Source organism: Chaetodon trifascialis, chromosome 7 (genome assembly GCF_039877785.1).
Source record: "Chaetodon trifascialis isolate fChaTrf1 chromosome 7, fChaTrf1.hap1, whole genome shotgun sequence".
NCBI lineage: Eukaryota > Metazoa > Chordata > Actinopteri > Chaetodontiformes > Chaetodontidae > Chaetodon > Chaetodon trifascialis.
The window spans coordinates 6,428,854-6,444,397 of record NC_092062.1 but is presented as its reverse complement, the minus strand read 5'-3'; the positions used below and the strand labels follow the sequence as shown (position 1 = coordinate 6,444,397).

General features: G+C 41.6%; 1 protein-coding gene across 1 annotated transcript in view; it reads right to left on the bottom strand.

The window, feature by feature from the left end:
- LOC139333652 (dolichyl-diphosphooligosaccharide--protein glycosyltransferase subunit STT3B-like) overlaps positions 1-13,504 on the bottom strand; it is a 60,776-nt gene extending 47,272 nt beyond the window's left edge. Inside the window, exon 1 of the mRNA XM_070966239.1 lies at positions 12,912-13,504. Within this exon, the coding sequence (XP_070822340.1) occupies positions 12,912-13,189 (278 nt within the window). The 5' untranslated portion in view covers positions 13,190-13,504. The remainder of the gene's footprint in view (positions 1-12,911) is intronic.
- Positions 13,505-15,544: the final 2,040 nt, after the last annotated feature.

Genomic DNA, 15,544 nt, shown 5'->3' with positions numbered 1-15,544 from the left:
AACCACTGCTACCTCCTTCACTAACGTCACCATATGTTCACTTTGCCATTCATGTCACTGCCAGGCTGACGTGTAAGCGCCTGTCGCTCTGCTGGCAATCAAGACACATGACAGGGAGAACAAGAGAAACAGGGGAAAAGGGAGCAGATAGAAGTATGTAGGCCTTGAGACAGGAAGATTGGAGATGGAGGGAAAGAGCAACAACAAAGGAGTAAAAGTGAGAGTGCAGGGACTGGCTGGGTTACATCAAAGAGGAATGCTGCCCTGGGCTAATTTAACTGGCAACCAGCAGCAACCTGCAGGCTGGTAACAGTGACACAGTGAAGACCGCGGAAAGAGATGAACAACAGGGAGAGGAGGGAGAGAGGGGAGGACAAAAGGAAGGAGGAGAAATGCGAGTGAAGCCAAGCCCATTTCATGACCATCTTGTGCAGCAAATGGTAATGTTACGTAACACAAGGCAGACAAGCTCCTTTGTCTTTTGTCAGTTATCAAACTGGGACAAAGAATGTGTAATTCTGCTAAATATTTATCTGTGATGGCCACAAAGACTCTGTTGTCACATTAAAAGATTAATCAGCTGTGAAAAGAAGGCAAGGCCATTATGATAATTTCTAGCTTTGTTTGTACGTTTAATCAGGGTAACAACATTTCTTTGATGGGAAGTAAGCTGTGCAGTCATTTCCTTTAATGTGCTGCTCCTGTGGATCCTCGGAGAGTAACAGTGGGGAGGAATATCAAGGATGCACAGAGGAGGGGGAGGAAATTGTGTGTTGTTTTCCACTGCAGCACTGACCACAGCTTTCTCACCTTGCTTTTTGGGTTATGTTAAAGTTGACTTAACCTGTAACGTCACACTCTGTCACGGGCATTTCATCATCCTTCGGCAGAGTTCCACTGAGGCCATGTTGAAACAATTGGTTGTTGTTATTGCTACGAGGGCTGCAGCTAATGATTATTTTGATAATTTGTTGATTATTATTCAGTTAATTATTAATTGAATGAAAAGAAAACAGCTAAATGTAATTATTTCCAGCATTTCAAAACACAAAACTTATTCCTCCTCTAACTGTACAATACTCTTCCAAACAACTAATCACAGCACACAAGCTACTACAATAGAAAAAAAGAGGTAAAATAAATGGACACTGGGGATGAAGCCATGCACCAAGAATAAAAGAGAAATGTAACTAACATATAAGTTGATCAGATGCTGTTTTATCTCCATTATGTTATGGATCACGCTTTATCAAGCTCTAGCTCTAAAACAGTGAAATGGACAGAAAACAGCAACAGACGGCATTTCTGTGCGTTACATTTGTCTTTAAATTAGAAACTGTAATCATACATTTCCCCGCTGTATCATTATTGTCTGACTCTGCTGTTTTTCAATGATTACCCTGGAGACAAAGCAGACAGTGTCATTTCCTGTAATTCATCACGTGAGCTCCACTGGCTGCCTTACTGCCCGCACCTTAGGAGACGGTGCCACAGCGCGTGCTGTAAATCAAAACTTAGACTCAAGAAATCAATGATGAAATTCATTACAAACTATTTTTATGGTTGTTTTTAATCGCTTTAATCGCTTAGTTGTTTCAGCCCTAATTGCCACAATATACGCAATGCTCATTCAACACTTACTGCCATGGAATCAAAAGGATATAAAATAGTAAAGTAAAATCACCTGCTGGGATTTCCCCACCCACAGCACAAATGCTCAGTTTGACTGCAGACACAACTTTGGAACATCCTGTGCACAAAAGAAATGCTGAAAAATGTTTTTTTATCATGTTGTCTGTGTACTTGGATGTTCTTTTTGGTAAACATGCTGAATTTCCAATCAAAGCTTTTACATGCACTTCACAATGTGGAGTCCTGCTGGCTTTCTGCAGTAAGCATATTTCCTCCGTGTCAAGAAACTTAGTTTCCATACTCCAGGTAAGGGTTTAGAGAAAAACGATTTTCATAACTAGAGTTCCCCTGAGAGAGCAGATTTCTTGGTTATGCATATGCTTATCCGGTTTTCTAATTGGCTTAGTATGCACATGCAAGACTTTAGTCAAGGAGGGTATCACTGTGGCAGCAGGGTAGTGAGACAAAAGCCCATAACCCATAGCAGTATCTCCTAGCTTTCAATATGATTTGATTCTGTCTAAAACTAAGACGTATGCAGCTAAAGAGCCTGCTAGTCTACATAAGTTGGTTTCCACTGCCTGATGTATGCCAATAGGTCTTTTTCATGGGAGACATTTTGACATTTTACATTAGGAAAAGCACAGGTGTTAATAAAATGAATGATGGTGGAATTCCATTAAGCTGCTTCAATGTCAGTGTCAGAATGGAGCCGTTGTTAATGTTATTAGTAGCACCTATGCTTCTCATTTCAGGGTGACAAGTCAAAATGGCTGCTGTGAAAAAGGTCCATTTGTAAAATTCAGACAAAAAATTCAACCCCCACATGAAAAAAAAAAAAAAAAAAAAGGTAAAGGTAGCGGTACAGGAAACATTATTTCTAACTTTTCCATTTCTGTATGTAGGAATACACAAGCAATAATGAAAAAATGACCATAGTTTATTCTCATGTTTTTTGTGCAGTTGCCAGGATGGTGTGATGGTGTGACCGTTTCCATTAGATAAAAAAAAAAAAAAATCTGACCGACTGTGGAAACTGTATTTTTGATCGAGATGAACCCTTAATGAGCATAAGAGAAATTCGAATGAGTATGCACTTAGATACAAATTCATGATTTATATGAACGCATATGACTGTAAATCCTGAACTGACAATGAACAAATCTGAGCTTGTTTTGTTCATATAATGGAGCAGGTAGGGACAGAGCGGGGACTCCATCAGAAACACAGGGAAGGAACAAGTGAGCAACAGAGGGGCCTGCAGCCAGACTGCATCTGTTTACTCATCAAATGAACCATGGCAAATCCTCACTGCTTATGCACACAAGGACCAACAACACTTCTCCAATCCCCAACAGATAGCAAATGGACTGAAATGGTTATAGATGACTTTCTTCAATGTATAGAACAATCTGCAAGCTCAGCACATTCACATTAAACTGAAGCAGTTGGAAAAACTTGCAGCGAAATAAGTCAGACACACAGTGTGATTTCCTGCCTGTCCGTGTAAAGCTTGCAGTGAGCTCGTCAACTTCAGAGCTGGAGGACTGATTATACACGAGCAGATGTTTGTGGAAAAGGAAACTGGCGAGGGTGCCTTCAGCAGGAAGTACGGCAGGTAAAAGTGGACTGAAGAAGACTGATGAGTGACAAAAAAAGGAATGCTTCTCATAATCATCTGAAAAACTGCAATTTGAATCAAACCAAACAAGTTTCATAAAATAGGATAGCAGTCATGCCAAGTGTCCAACAATCAACTTGCTCAATGTTAACGACCAAATCATGTGCTGCTGCAACCAACTGAGAAAATGCCAGTGGAAAAGTTAGTCTGGGCCCTGTCAGGATATTGAACCTGATGGGCTTGATGCTGTTTGAGCTATGAACCTGAGCAACCTATCAGACTGGAGCAGGCAGCCAATTACAAAAGCATCAGCAAAGTGCACTGACGTTCTGACAGTGAAGAACCAAATCAGTAGGATATCATCTGCAGCAAAACCTTTCATCAGGTTCAATGCAAATTTTGTTAAACCATGATCATAGTGTAGCGTCTATGCTTCTCCTCATTAAATCATTATCAAGCATTCACATTAAAAAGCCCCTGTGATATCGGTGTTATATGGTATGTACATGTAAGACTACAGCATGAATTTTTCATCTGTATCTTTTCTGTTGCACAGCCCTTGTAGGGCAGCTTTTGGTTACAATGGCACCAAGCATGACTTTCAGTTTCTGAGAAATCTATTTAAAAACTGTGTGAAAAAATGAACAAAATAACCACACAGTACTTGCTGTTTTGGACTAATCCTGTCAATGAAATACCTAATGATAAGAAGAAAAAATCTTACAAATTCTATCTTTCCATAAAACAGCGATATCAGTGCAAGTATAAGTAACACATTAAAGCAAACAAATTTAATTCCCTGCTTTTTCTCCACACATTTGAGGGTGGTAGATGGAGCAGATACTGTTGAGTGGAGGGAATGAATTGGACTGGTGCTCTGCAGCAAACAGTTTATATTTTTAACACTTGAAAGAAATCTGTCAATAACAAGTTGGGAAGCAGACAAATTCATTCATCACAAGATCTATACATCGAAAGCTACTGTCAATTCAACACTTGGCAAAGATTTGTGTAAAAAAAATTAATAAATAAAAATAGGCACAGACAAAGAGGTGTTCAATAGACAAGTTAAAACCATTACCTGTAAATACAGAAATAAAAAGAGATTAAATTCTTCATACAAGTCATCCACATAATTCCCTCCCAACCACTGCAAGGCAAACCATGGGGCAGAGTACAAAGTGTAGTCTAGTCTAAGCTCTGTGGGCAGACGCAGATATACAGCATATGGCACTCTGTATTTTAAATGTGTCTGTGATGTTTGAATAAAGAGAGAGTCTGCAAGGAAAAACAGTGCATGTAGTCTCCATAATGTGATCAGAAGAGACTACATAGACTAATGCATTAGCAGTATGGAGGCATGCTGCCAGAGGTGCCAGTGTAAAGCATGGGGGAAATCAAAGCAGAAAATGTTGTTACTCAACAACAAGGACATGTTAAAGTGGCCATTCATGTGATCTTAAGATTCATATTCAAATCATCTGAAGTATTGGCAAAAGCTCAAAAAAGCTCTAACACAGTGAGTGTAGATGCTACGGATCTTTGCCTAAAGCAATAAAAAGGATGCTTTAATGTGTACAAGCCTACATTAGTGAGTCCCCCAACTTTGTGCAAGTGATGCTAAACAGTAACAGGCAGACATATCTTGTATGGGTTAACCTCCAAAGATGTTGAATCCTATACTTCCCATAATCCAACTCAATAGTGTCTTTCATGACACCCTCTCTGCCTCTTAACTGCCCACCTCATTCATAAGCCACAACTCTACTTTGTAACGCAGCCTTTTTGGTTCAAATTTCGAGTCTCAGGGCCAAACTGAGGTAACCCTAGTGACATCATCAGGGTCATTTTTGTCAAAGCACTGAAAGTATTCTGACATTTTAGAAAGAAATCGTGTACAACTTTTCCATAACTGAAAAGTTACATTTGCTTGCTCAAGGAGGCACATCAATTAGATCCACTGGGCTGATAACCAGGACAGCACATCTTCAAAAATAATGTGAAGAGGATCTGTACTACAGCAAGAGCTGATGGAGACAGAATGACTACAGCTCAGCATCCAGCTATTCTGGAAACATTCATCATGGTTTATACATGTCAGATTTCAGCTGTGTGCTGCAACTCACAAGTCACATGGCTTTTTCATGTCCTGTGCGTTATTGCTGATACCACTTTATATATCATTTATATACAGGACCTTTATGACACAACTGTAAACAAAGTATGCAACTATTTCATCCAAGCTGACAACTATTCCTTTCTTTCCTTTACAAGGTCATGAAGGTTGGCTTTGCTCTGAGAATAGTTCATGGAGAAGCAACTACTGCCTTAGTCTCTTTGATGCCAGAGGGGTCAGACCAACATACCTCCCCACACTGAGACAATTCCGGGAGAGATGTAAAGAGAAGCCAATTAGCTGCTGACAGGGGAAAACACAGCCGAGCAGGAGGAGAGAAGGGAGCTCAAAGAGGTGAGACTGGTGGGATGAATGGAAAACAGGTTAACTGAGAGGTGTGTGTGTGTGTGTGTGTGTGTGTGTGTGTGTGTGTGTGTGTGTGTGTGTGTGTGTGTGTGTGTGTGTGTGTGTGTGTGTGTGTGTGTGTGTGTGTGTGTGTGTGTGTGTCACAAAGCTGGAGCTCCATCCACACAGTTACTCCTGAGTATTTTCTAACACTTTATAGAGTGAAAGATTAACGATTTGATCAAAAAATAACTGACAGCTGAGCCAATAATCAAAACAATTTTTAAAGTCCTAATTCCTTTAAAGTGTCAAATGTATATCCAAAGCTGGAAAGCCTAAAGCGATCTTAAAATTCACATATTACCTCTGAATGTCTTATCTCATATGAAGAGCTCATATGCCAAAGAGGTTGAAACTAAGAAAAAACACATGATTAGGGAGCGCACTTTAAGCTGTAGGCAATTCTGCACTACAGCAAAGAGCATATCAGGTATCAATAAACCTGGGCTGACATCACACAAAGCAATACGACAAAAAATACTGAACAGAAAACAAACACTAAAAAGCAAAAGACATGATCAGGAGATGTACAACAACAACACAAGGGTTTATTGCACAGCCGTTTCATCATCACAATCTGTCAGTATTCTTACATAGAACTGGTATTGTGGGACAAAGAAATCTAGCTCTGGGGTTAATATCCACAGAAGTGCCACAGCAGATCACAGCCCTACTGCAAATGTGCATGTGCCACAAAAACACACACAGATTGCACAGAGAAGAAGAAGTGGCCATAGTGGGAGTCACAGATCAAAAAGGAGTGCTGGAACAGGAACTGCCAGGTTGCAGAGTGTGATAAAGCTCCAGCAGCAGCCATGTGCAAATGGTCCAGCATTAACAATATGACTCCACTGAATATACAGAGAAGCACCTCCTGTCACCTTATTCTAATAAAAGGAGTAAAATGGAGTGGTCAAATTGTTACGTTTACATGAGTGCTGGGCTATTTCACCCTCCCATCTGAGTGATAGCCTAAAATGACTCATTCCCATTCTGGACGTTGCATTATGAAACACCAGAATTAGTATTATGTAAGATAAATAAAGGGGATATTCCGGTGTACACGGTGGGGAGGATTTCCTGGTAAAAACAAATTACTGTGACAGAATGGGGCTTCAAAGCTCAAAAATGTTATTAATAACATCTTTCCAGTGTTCATGCCCTCCTGGTGCACCTCACCAGCTTGTACATAGACCCCAATGGTGCTGTGATGCAGCCGCTGAATTAGGACTTGGGGGGAAGTCTCGATATGCAAAGGGAAGTAGTGACACTGAAAGAAATGACTTATCTGTCAACTTCCTGAGGATGCCAGCTGCTCTGCAATCATCGACTATCAGTCACTACATACATGTCAGTATAATTTTAAGTTTCCTTATGAAAACATAAAGATATGAAGAGAATATCATGTGTATCTGTTCAAATTAGGGTATTTGAGGTTCAACATCTTGCTACTCACTATCCCACAACACCCTGTTCATTGCTACTATACGTTGTTTGAGATCACTATTACACTGGGTCCGATACTGAGCCATACCATGCACCAAAGGGTCACTCAAGGGAAAACACATTCCACTGCAAATAATTTAGTTTACGTAAAGGATGGCAAACAGGCTTTAGACATAGATCAGTGTATTGTGTTGAGTAAGTGAATAGCATGGCTTTATATAAATATGCTGTACACTCAGAAGGATTAGAAAGCCCTCTATATTGTAATGCAAGGCAACAAAAACATGCAATGAATCTAATTTTCAAATTCAATGTGCAAATTTTTATTCGGAGCAGATGATTTAAAACTAATTTTCAAGATATTTGTGTCCTGTCTCACTCAACGGTTGTCCTTTGTCATTCTGTAACAAGATGATCTTCACTGCAGTTCACAGTAAACGGGAGTCTGGTGTAGCAAACACAGCTCAAAATACACTTCCAGTAATACACAGTGAACAGGAACAATGGTGCAAATGCAATTAAACTGCTGATCGAGACAGACGCCAGAAACAAAAACAATGGGTGATAAACCAATAAGGTTACGTTTCTGTTGACACTGAGCCAAGAGTTGGCTCAACTCTCTGGAAAGGTAAGGGCAATTTTTGTGGTGGGGGATACTTGTGTATATTGAAAGAAAATTATTAGCAACACCTGTCATTTTCATGCAATACAATTCAACAGCATCACTTACTGCTGTTGTAAAATTTACCATAAAGTTTTGTCAGCTCCTGCTGAAGCAATGACATTTGGGACTATAATTTTTCACATAATGGCAGTAGGGCAGCACATCCCAGAGCTTAACAGGCACTCAAGCCCTGCCAATTTGTTAAAATAAGTCCACAAACATTCAGTATTATTATACCATAAACTGTGCAATGGTATATGATTGAATTTTTCTGTATAGGAGTTTCTATTTTTTGGGTCAATGTGTGTCAGCCCCAAAACTAACTCATTGCCAGGAACTGGAAAAATGCCATCAATTTGGCAGTAAATGAAATATCTGCACTGTGTGGAGTAAAGTCCAAACTGCACAAGGTCGCAGCCACCCACTGGCTCTGCGGGTGTGTCAGCCTGTCGGCGTGTTAGTCAGCCAGTCTATCTGGCCCTTCATCTGCTTGCCTGTTACTGGCAGCCGGCAGGCCAGCACATTTGCTCCACTGTCCAGTGAAAGCACTGGTGTTTGGCAGAGTCATTGCCACTAAAGAATCAGGTTTCAGGTCTGTCATCAGAGCTGGCCAGCACCACAAAGTGTCATGACCCCTGTGATCAAGCAGAGTGCACTGCTGAAGGCACCTAATAAGAGACAGCAGGACTATACTTGCTATGATGAATCATCAGTCAAAATCTAGATAATGCCTTGCAGTGTGCTGCTGACTTAAACCCAGTTTTAGTTTTACACAGTGTTTCTGGGGCAAGTACTTTTTACTATGGTCTAAACCTGGGAATAAAAAAAGAAGATGAAGGAATCTAATGTACTTCATCATTTAACTTCAACAGCAGTGAAGAGATGAGATGATTAAGCAGAAACAAGTGGGAAAGGAATCAGATCTGAAGAGGCAAGTAAATGAAGCCAACAGGGCTAAATGTAGGATCCGCTTTCCGATTCTGTTTCAAGCAGGTATTTTTCATTTCTCCTCCCAAGCCTGCCTCCCTTTTCATTTTAAACCTTCAAAGCACCCGTTTCCTCTCAAGAAAACACAGAGGAAGAACTAGATCTTTTCAGACAGAGGTACAACAGCAATACAGCCTGGGTCTAATACCTGTTCATTACAGAACACAAAACCTCTTGCTCTCATTCTCTGAGTGCCTTGTAATGTGGCACAACTGATAACACATTCTGCAGCCTGGGCACAATAACAGCATACACACCATCAACTCCTTCCTCAATAAACACCAGGTCATTTCCTATTATCTTCCAATGGTGCATGTGAGAACACAGAGAATTGAACAAATTTAAATTCTGATGATGGCGGCACTACATGAAAAGTCAGGGGATCAACAAAGTGATTACAATTTGAGATATTTCAGTAGGACCAAGCAACAGACTAACAGATCCATCCATACCACTGACATGTCTAACAACCACTGCAGCTGACATCTGCACTTTTTGTTGGCTAAGAAGGCAGAAACACTACAGTTTTGAGTGTCAACCTACTAAATGTTCACAACGTGCAGCTAAACAGCAGAAGATGTGAACTGCTGATTAAATGACACTTAAGAATAATTGCTCCAGCCTGTTGACCTTTGCACAACATATATTTCACGAGCTACTGGCTCAAAATACTAAATTCAGATTTATCAAAGTCACCAAGCTTGAAATATTGCTACGACATGAATGAAAATTTAAGAAGGATATTCCTACAGCTGAAATTAACATGATGTGATCAGTCAGATCATTTCTCCAGATAAGACTCATGCTCAACTAAAACAAAAACACACAATCCACTTGCCATTGCAGAGGGATGTGTCAGAGTGGTGTATTTCTTAATCACAAATGATGTTTGACAAAGCCCAATCACAAGCTTACAGAAAGCAGCAGTAAACAGCTATGTTTCATTTTGCATCGGATATTACCTGTTCAAACAATTAGTAAAAAGGTTTGACCTGTTTATAGTCTCAAATGTATATCCAAAGTTTGAAATTTGACCTGACAATAATTGCACCCTTTCGGTAGTTTACACTTTCAATATTCAGATTCCACTCACATTGAGGTCAGTAACAAAGTGCCGTTAACAATATTAACATCCAGCCCTAGATATCACAAGTCAGTCACCGACTTGACTTGTGAGGCAGATGTGATGACAGTGCTAACAGACAGAAGACTGGTTTGGTTTTGATTGGATCCCCTCTTTTTGAGTGGTAGAATGGTTTCATGTCTGCACTGATATCAAACATGTCAAGAGAACTGGAGACCAAGTGACACTAATCACACTCAAATTTGTGATAAGGCATTAGAGCTGGAGCTTTGAGCACAAGATGACAGGTGGATCAGATGTCTCCTTGTCAGACCTTTCTCTGAGGGAGGTCCAACACACTAGCAAGCAAACTTTAGTACATCAGACAGACACATAAGCTCTAATGAAGCTGTTTTTTTTTCTGATGCTGTTCCGTCCATGATTAACACAGGCCAAACTCAAAGCATAACTAACCATCTACCGGCTGGCTGCCTAATGCCAGCCCCGACCCGCTTTACTGTCAGATCTAATAGCATGATCTAGCACTTCTGAAGGAAAAGGACTATTAACTAGCCACATCAAAAGGACACATAAGAGAGACTGTATGAAGGGGGAGAGAGAAGGATAGAAGGAGAACAAACGGGGCAGCAGAGGGGTGATATTACCGTTAGCTCTCCTACGATCCTCTTTTAAAGATAAACTACAGTATGACAGCAACCTTGCAGTCAAGTCGTGGGGTTGTACATGAGGGAATTGTCATCAAACAGTGATCAGATGAGGCTGTATACCCTGCTGCTTTTATCCTCCAGAATGGTTGACAACCTTGAAGTTTCTTCGATATGACCTCTGAATATCAGACTCCTTGCACACATTTAAAATGTCTGTTTGACAAACAAACAGCAGGTTCAAACTCCAGCCTGTTGTACATTTACAACAGTCAGACAAAGACAAGCTACTTCCCCTTGACAGATGCACATAGAGACATGCGCACACACACACACACACACACACACACACACACACACACACACACACACACACACACACACACACGCACACATGCGCACGCGCGCGCGCACACACACACACACACACGGATGTATGACTGATTTCATAGATTAGCTGATAAATATAAAACAAATATTACCTGACTTTTACCATCTTGTATCATCTGATAATTTCCTACATGAAACACACACACACACACACACACACACACACACACACACACACACACACACACACACACACACACACACACACACACACACACACACACACACACACACACACCTCCTCAGCCATCCAAACATCTAGTTTACATAATGCTGCCAGTTTGATTGCAAAGGGAGAATGATAGAACAATGAAGCAGAGTATGAATAAATTTCACTCCATGTCATGCCATATTAGACGTTCAGACAGTGACAGACAGAAACTGAAGGTTTCTCGCCCAGCCAAAGCTCTCAAGCCTCCTCTTGTATTCAGGAGACAGACATGAAGCTGGCATTTTAATCCACACTGCTGGTCTCAGAATAATCATTAAATGCTTTCAGTGATGCAATGCAGGCTTGGGCCAGGCAACCGTCCTTAGGAGTACCAAAAAAAAAAAAAAAAAAAAAAAAAAAGCACACAAAAAAGCCTAGACAATTTCTGGCAGAAGCCAACCTGGTTGAGGTTTTGAACCTCAGCACAAACATTACGATATGATGGCTTGTGGGGGAAAAAGAGCATCAGATCCAGTTAGGCTAAGATCTAGCCTGTTTAATCTGAAGTGCTTCACTATTTCAGAGCTAATCTTTGAAAATCATATTTTTGGAATAGAGCACACACATGGAAAAAGTACTAAATCTGACTGTTACACCCTGCCTTGTGGCAAAGTCTGCCAACCTCACTGTCCAGCTGTCAGCTGCTGCCTGGCTGCAGTATTGTCTGAGACAGTGTGAGGAAACCGTTTTCATAGTTAAAGTAATACCAGAGGCATGGATCACGACACTGCCAAAGTATTCAAGGCAACTCTGATGGAAGCGCTCCTATTGCATGGGTTAAACGAAACTCGTCATGCAGAGGAAAACAGTACATTTCAATCTAAGGAAAAAAAGGTTTTATAAACTTCAGGAAGATACTATGTAATAACCACACCAAATCCTGTAGGATTAATATGCAGGATCGGGTATGATCACTGTAAAATCACACACATACGATGTGTTCCTACTTGTGTATGACACATGGTTGGCACAAACTATATTAGCGCTGTTATCAGTGCTAGTGCTGCTGCAAGGCAGCAATTCAGAGCAGAGGTGATCCGCGGCTAAACAAAGGAGAAATCTGTGTCAGGAGGACCTCAACCTCGCGGCTCCTTCTTTCCGGGTTCAGCTCGCGTCACATGAAGCTGTCACCATTGTCCTCATCTACTCTGCTGTGGCAACCCCCACCCCCCGTCTCCACTGGCTGTTACAATGTTGCACTTTATAATGAACCACAACAGATAACGCAGGCGTCACTTGGTACTGCAAAGGTGAGTTCAAATGAAGTCGTGTATTTTTTATCAGTATAATGGACAGGAGAAACACAGAAAAGCCACTAGACGTGTTTGGACATATGTGCAAGTTGACTGACTGACGGCTCAAATCGAATTACTAATTACAATAAGTAGATGAAAGCTTTGCAACTATTGGTCCAATTCGTCCCCATAATGGCAGTCGATACACGCAGGTTTTAAAGTTACTGGTGGCCAAGCCAAAAAGCAAGGACGTCATTAGTATAAATTTAGGCGTGTGATAAGATAAGATACACACCGTCCACTTGACATGTTAATAAAGAAACTTCCCCGCTGTGCAGCCGCGGCTCGCTGTTCGTCTGTGAGCAGCCTTCCCTGACAAACAGGTCGAACCACCTCGGTGTGTGTGTGTGTGTGTGTGTGTGTGTGTGTGTGTGTGTGTGTGTGTGTGTGTGTGTGTGGGAGGGGGACAAACTCACCAGGGGTCAAACTCGTGAATGATGCTCTCGAAGCGAATGACGGCAAAGAGCCTGGAGCTGAAACCGGCCAGCCAGGCCAGAAACAGGATGGTAAAAGACAACAAGGACTGCCACCCGGCCGGCTGCGACAGGCCGCCGGACAGACCTCCTCCTCCTGCCCCGGCGTTGCTGCTTCTCTCTGCCACCGCCGTGCTGCTGCGCCCGTTCCCCGAGTACGACACTCCGGAGTTCAGAGAGGATTTGTGTTTGCTGTCGGAAACCGGGTGATGCTCCGCCATATTCTTCGTCAGTCCCGTCGCGGCAAGCAAGCGAAACGAGCTATCTTCTATCACACAGGAAAGAAAAGCCCCCCTTCTTCTTTTTCGCTGCCACGCTCCACTTCCGAATCCACTCGCACCACCTTCCCTGCGCGCCCCGCACCCCTAAAAACACTGGGTGTAATTCCAAACGTTCTAACCTTACTACCCACCAACCTGAAGACCAGCTATATAATCCCAGGGAGTCACATAGCAGCACGGTTTTGTAGCATACTAGAAGTGACACATGCGGCTCGTGCAGTTCCTCCTTCCTTCCTTGGAGGTGGATGAAGGGGCGGGAGCTGCTCATGGAGCAGGAAGAGCTGTCAGCCTCTCACAGCGAGACAGGTACCGCCAAGAGGCACGTAGTTCAGGGGGAAGCCCAATCCCACGGTAGAGCGCGTCTGACAGACAACCAAAGCGACCAATGACAATAGCGGAGCCTGATCGATGATGCCGCTCCAGTGCGTGTGAAGAGTGATAGACGGCGGGTGACAGACAGTGGGAAGAGCGTATGGCATGTGAACAGCACAAGGGCGCTGGAGTCACAAGAGCCAATGAAATAAATGAATTTCACAGGATCTATTGAGGATATAGACAGAGCAAGAGGCAATATGACAGGAGCGGGGCTTTATGCCAACTTTAGGCCCTAGTTGAAACCAGTAGTTCCTTATTCACATCGGAATGAGCTGTGAATCCTGACGGATATAGAGATCAAATTAAGACATTTGTTGAAACATGCAACAAGTTCGTGCTGCTGTGAATAATGTTTGGTGCCACTTTGTGATAGTCTGCTGGAGTTTCTCAGTTGTGAGTGGTGTTTTTATTCATGGCCAATAAACCATTTACTAATTGGATAATTACATGCTGTGAAAGAGGAGGCTACTTAAGCCATATGTATTGCACTTCCTTAAAGTTGGGGGACTCCTAAGAGACACACAAAAACTATGGTCAAAACTGAAGCACCAGAGGCGAGATATTCTGTCATACAGTCTCCAGTATGGGTTAAGCTCCAAAAACACTACATTTCCCAGCTTTTTAATTCAACAGAAAAACCCAAACTTGCTCACTAATGAAGCATCTGACCTCTGGTCTTCCAGAAAAGTGCGTCAGAGCATCTGGATCAAAATTCACTAATAAACAACGCCTTAACAGTTACAACTGCAGACATGAAAACTGTGCTGAATATTATGTGAAATGTCATTGAATTCTGCGAACATTAAAAATGGCTTATTAAAAAGTGAGAAATGCTTGACCCTGTATTTACTGCAAACCTGACATTTTCACAACCCAGCATCCCAAAAATTATGATTAATGTTTTTGATGTATTAGTATCAGTGTTCTAGAATTTTCTATTCTCTCACAGTGCGTGTACTCAAACAAGTCATGTGTTGTAGCGGAGCAATGAGCCAACGGATTTACAATACTTTATTTCCCAACCAGGAAACATTGTCACTGGGCCATAAAACAAAGCTGGATTCCTCCAACAGTTTGGGGAATCTGAGACTGTTAGATCTATGTTTCTTGGATACGAGCAGACAGACAGAGAGGTTCTGTTAAAACCCATCCTCACAAACAGAAGCAAGGAGAGGGATAGTGCTGAGATGAAAGAGCTGAGCTGCTTGGGGAAGAAGTCCAGAGCTTGATAATCCATCAAGTATCTGTTGAAGCAAAGGGGAGGCTTTCTGAGCAAAGAGAAATTTTGGAGACTGTAATGAGGTTCACCTCCTGCCTGAACAGAGTCAGCCCTCTCGAGAAGAATCAGATAAAAGTGAATAAATGAACCTAGAGGATCTAAATATTTGGATAATATCTTTATCTTTATGTCAATTTCTGACAAGAAATGATTCATCATTCAGCTAATTCTTCAAGATGCATTCTTTCAAAATGTTTCTCTCACTGGAACAGTGAGTGAGGGGAAAGAGCAGATATTGTTCACTGGTTTCCTTTCTACAAAAGCAGTTTTTTACTATGCGTGGTAAGGTCTGACACGACCACCATTTTTTGCCAAAGTCACAACAGTTTTGCTTATTCCAAATGAGAGATATTCTGTTCTAGTGTTTTTGTCTGTGCTCCTCTCACCAGTTTGATGTGGGCAGGATTCAGTTAGGAAAAGGTGATGTCACACATTTCTACAAACTGCTGAGAATTTTCCAATATTTTAATCAAAATCTGATGACATAATCTTGATGAAGCAGATTAGCAGGGTTTCCAGTGTCAAATTTTGTTAAAATAATATTTAAGACACTGTTTTTCCAGACTTTGCCTATGATTGTTTTATATTCAATGATGAACATTTGACATACAGAAGTACTTAACGTTTTCAGGGTCTTTATT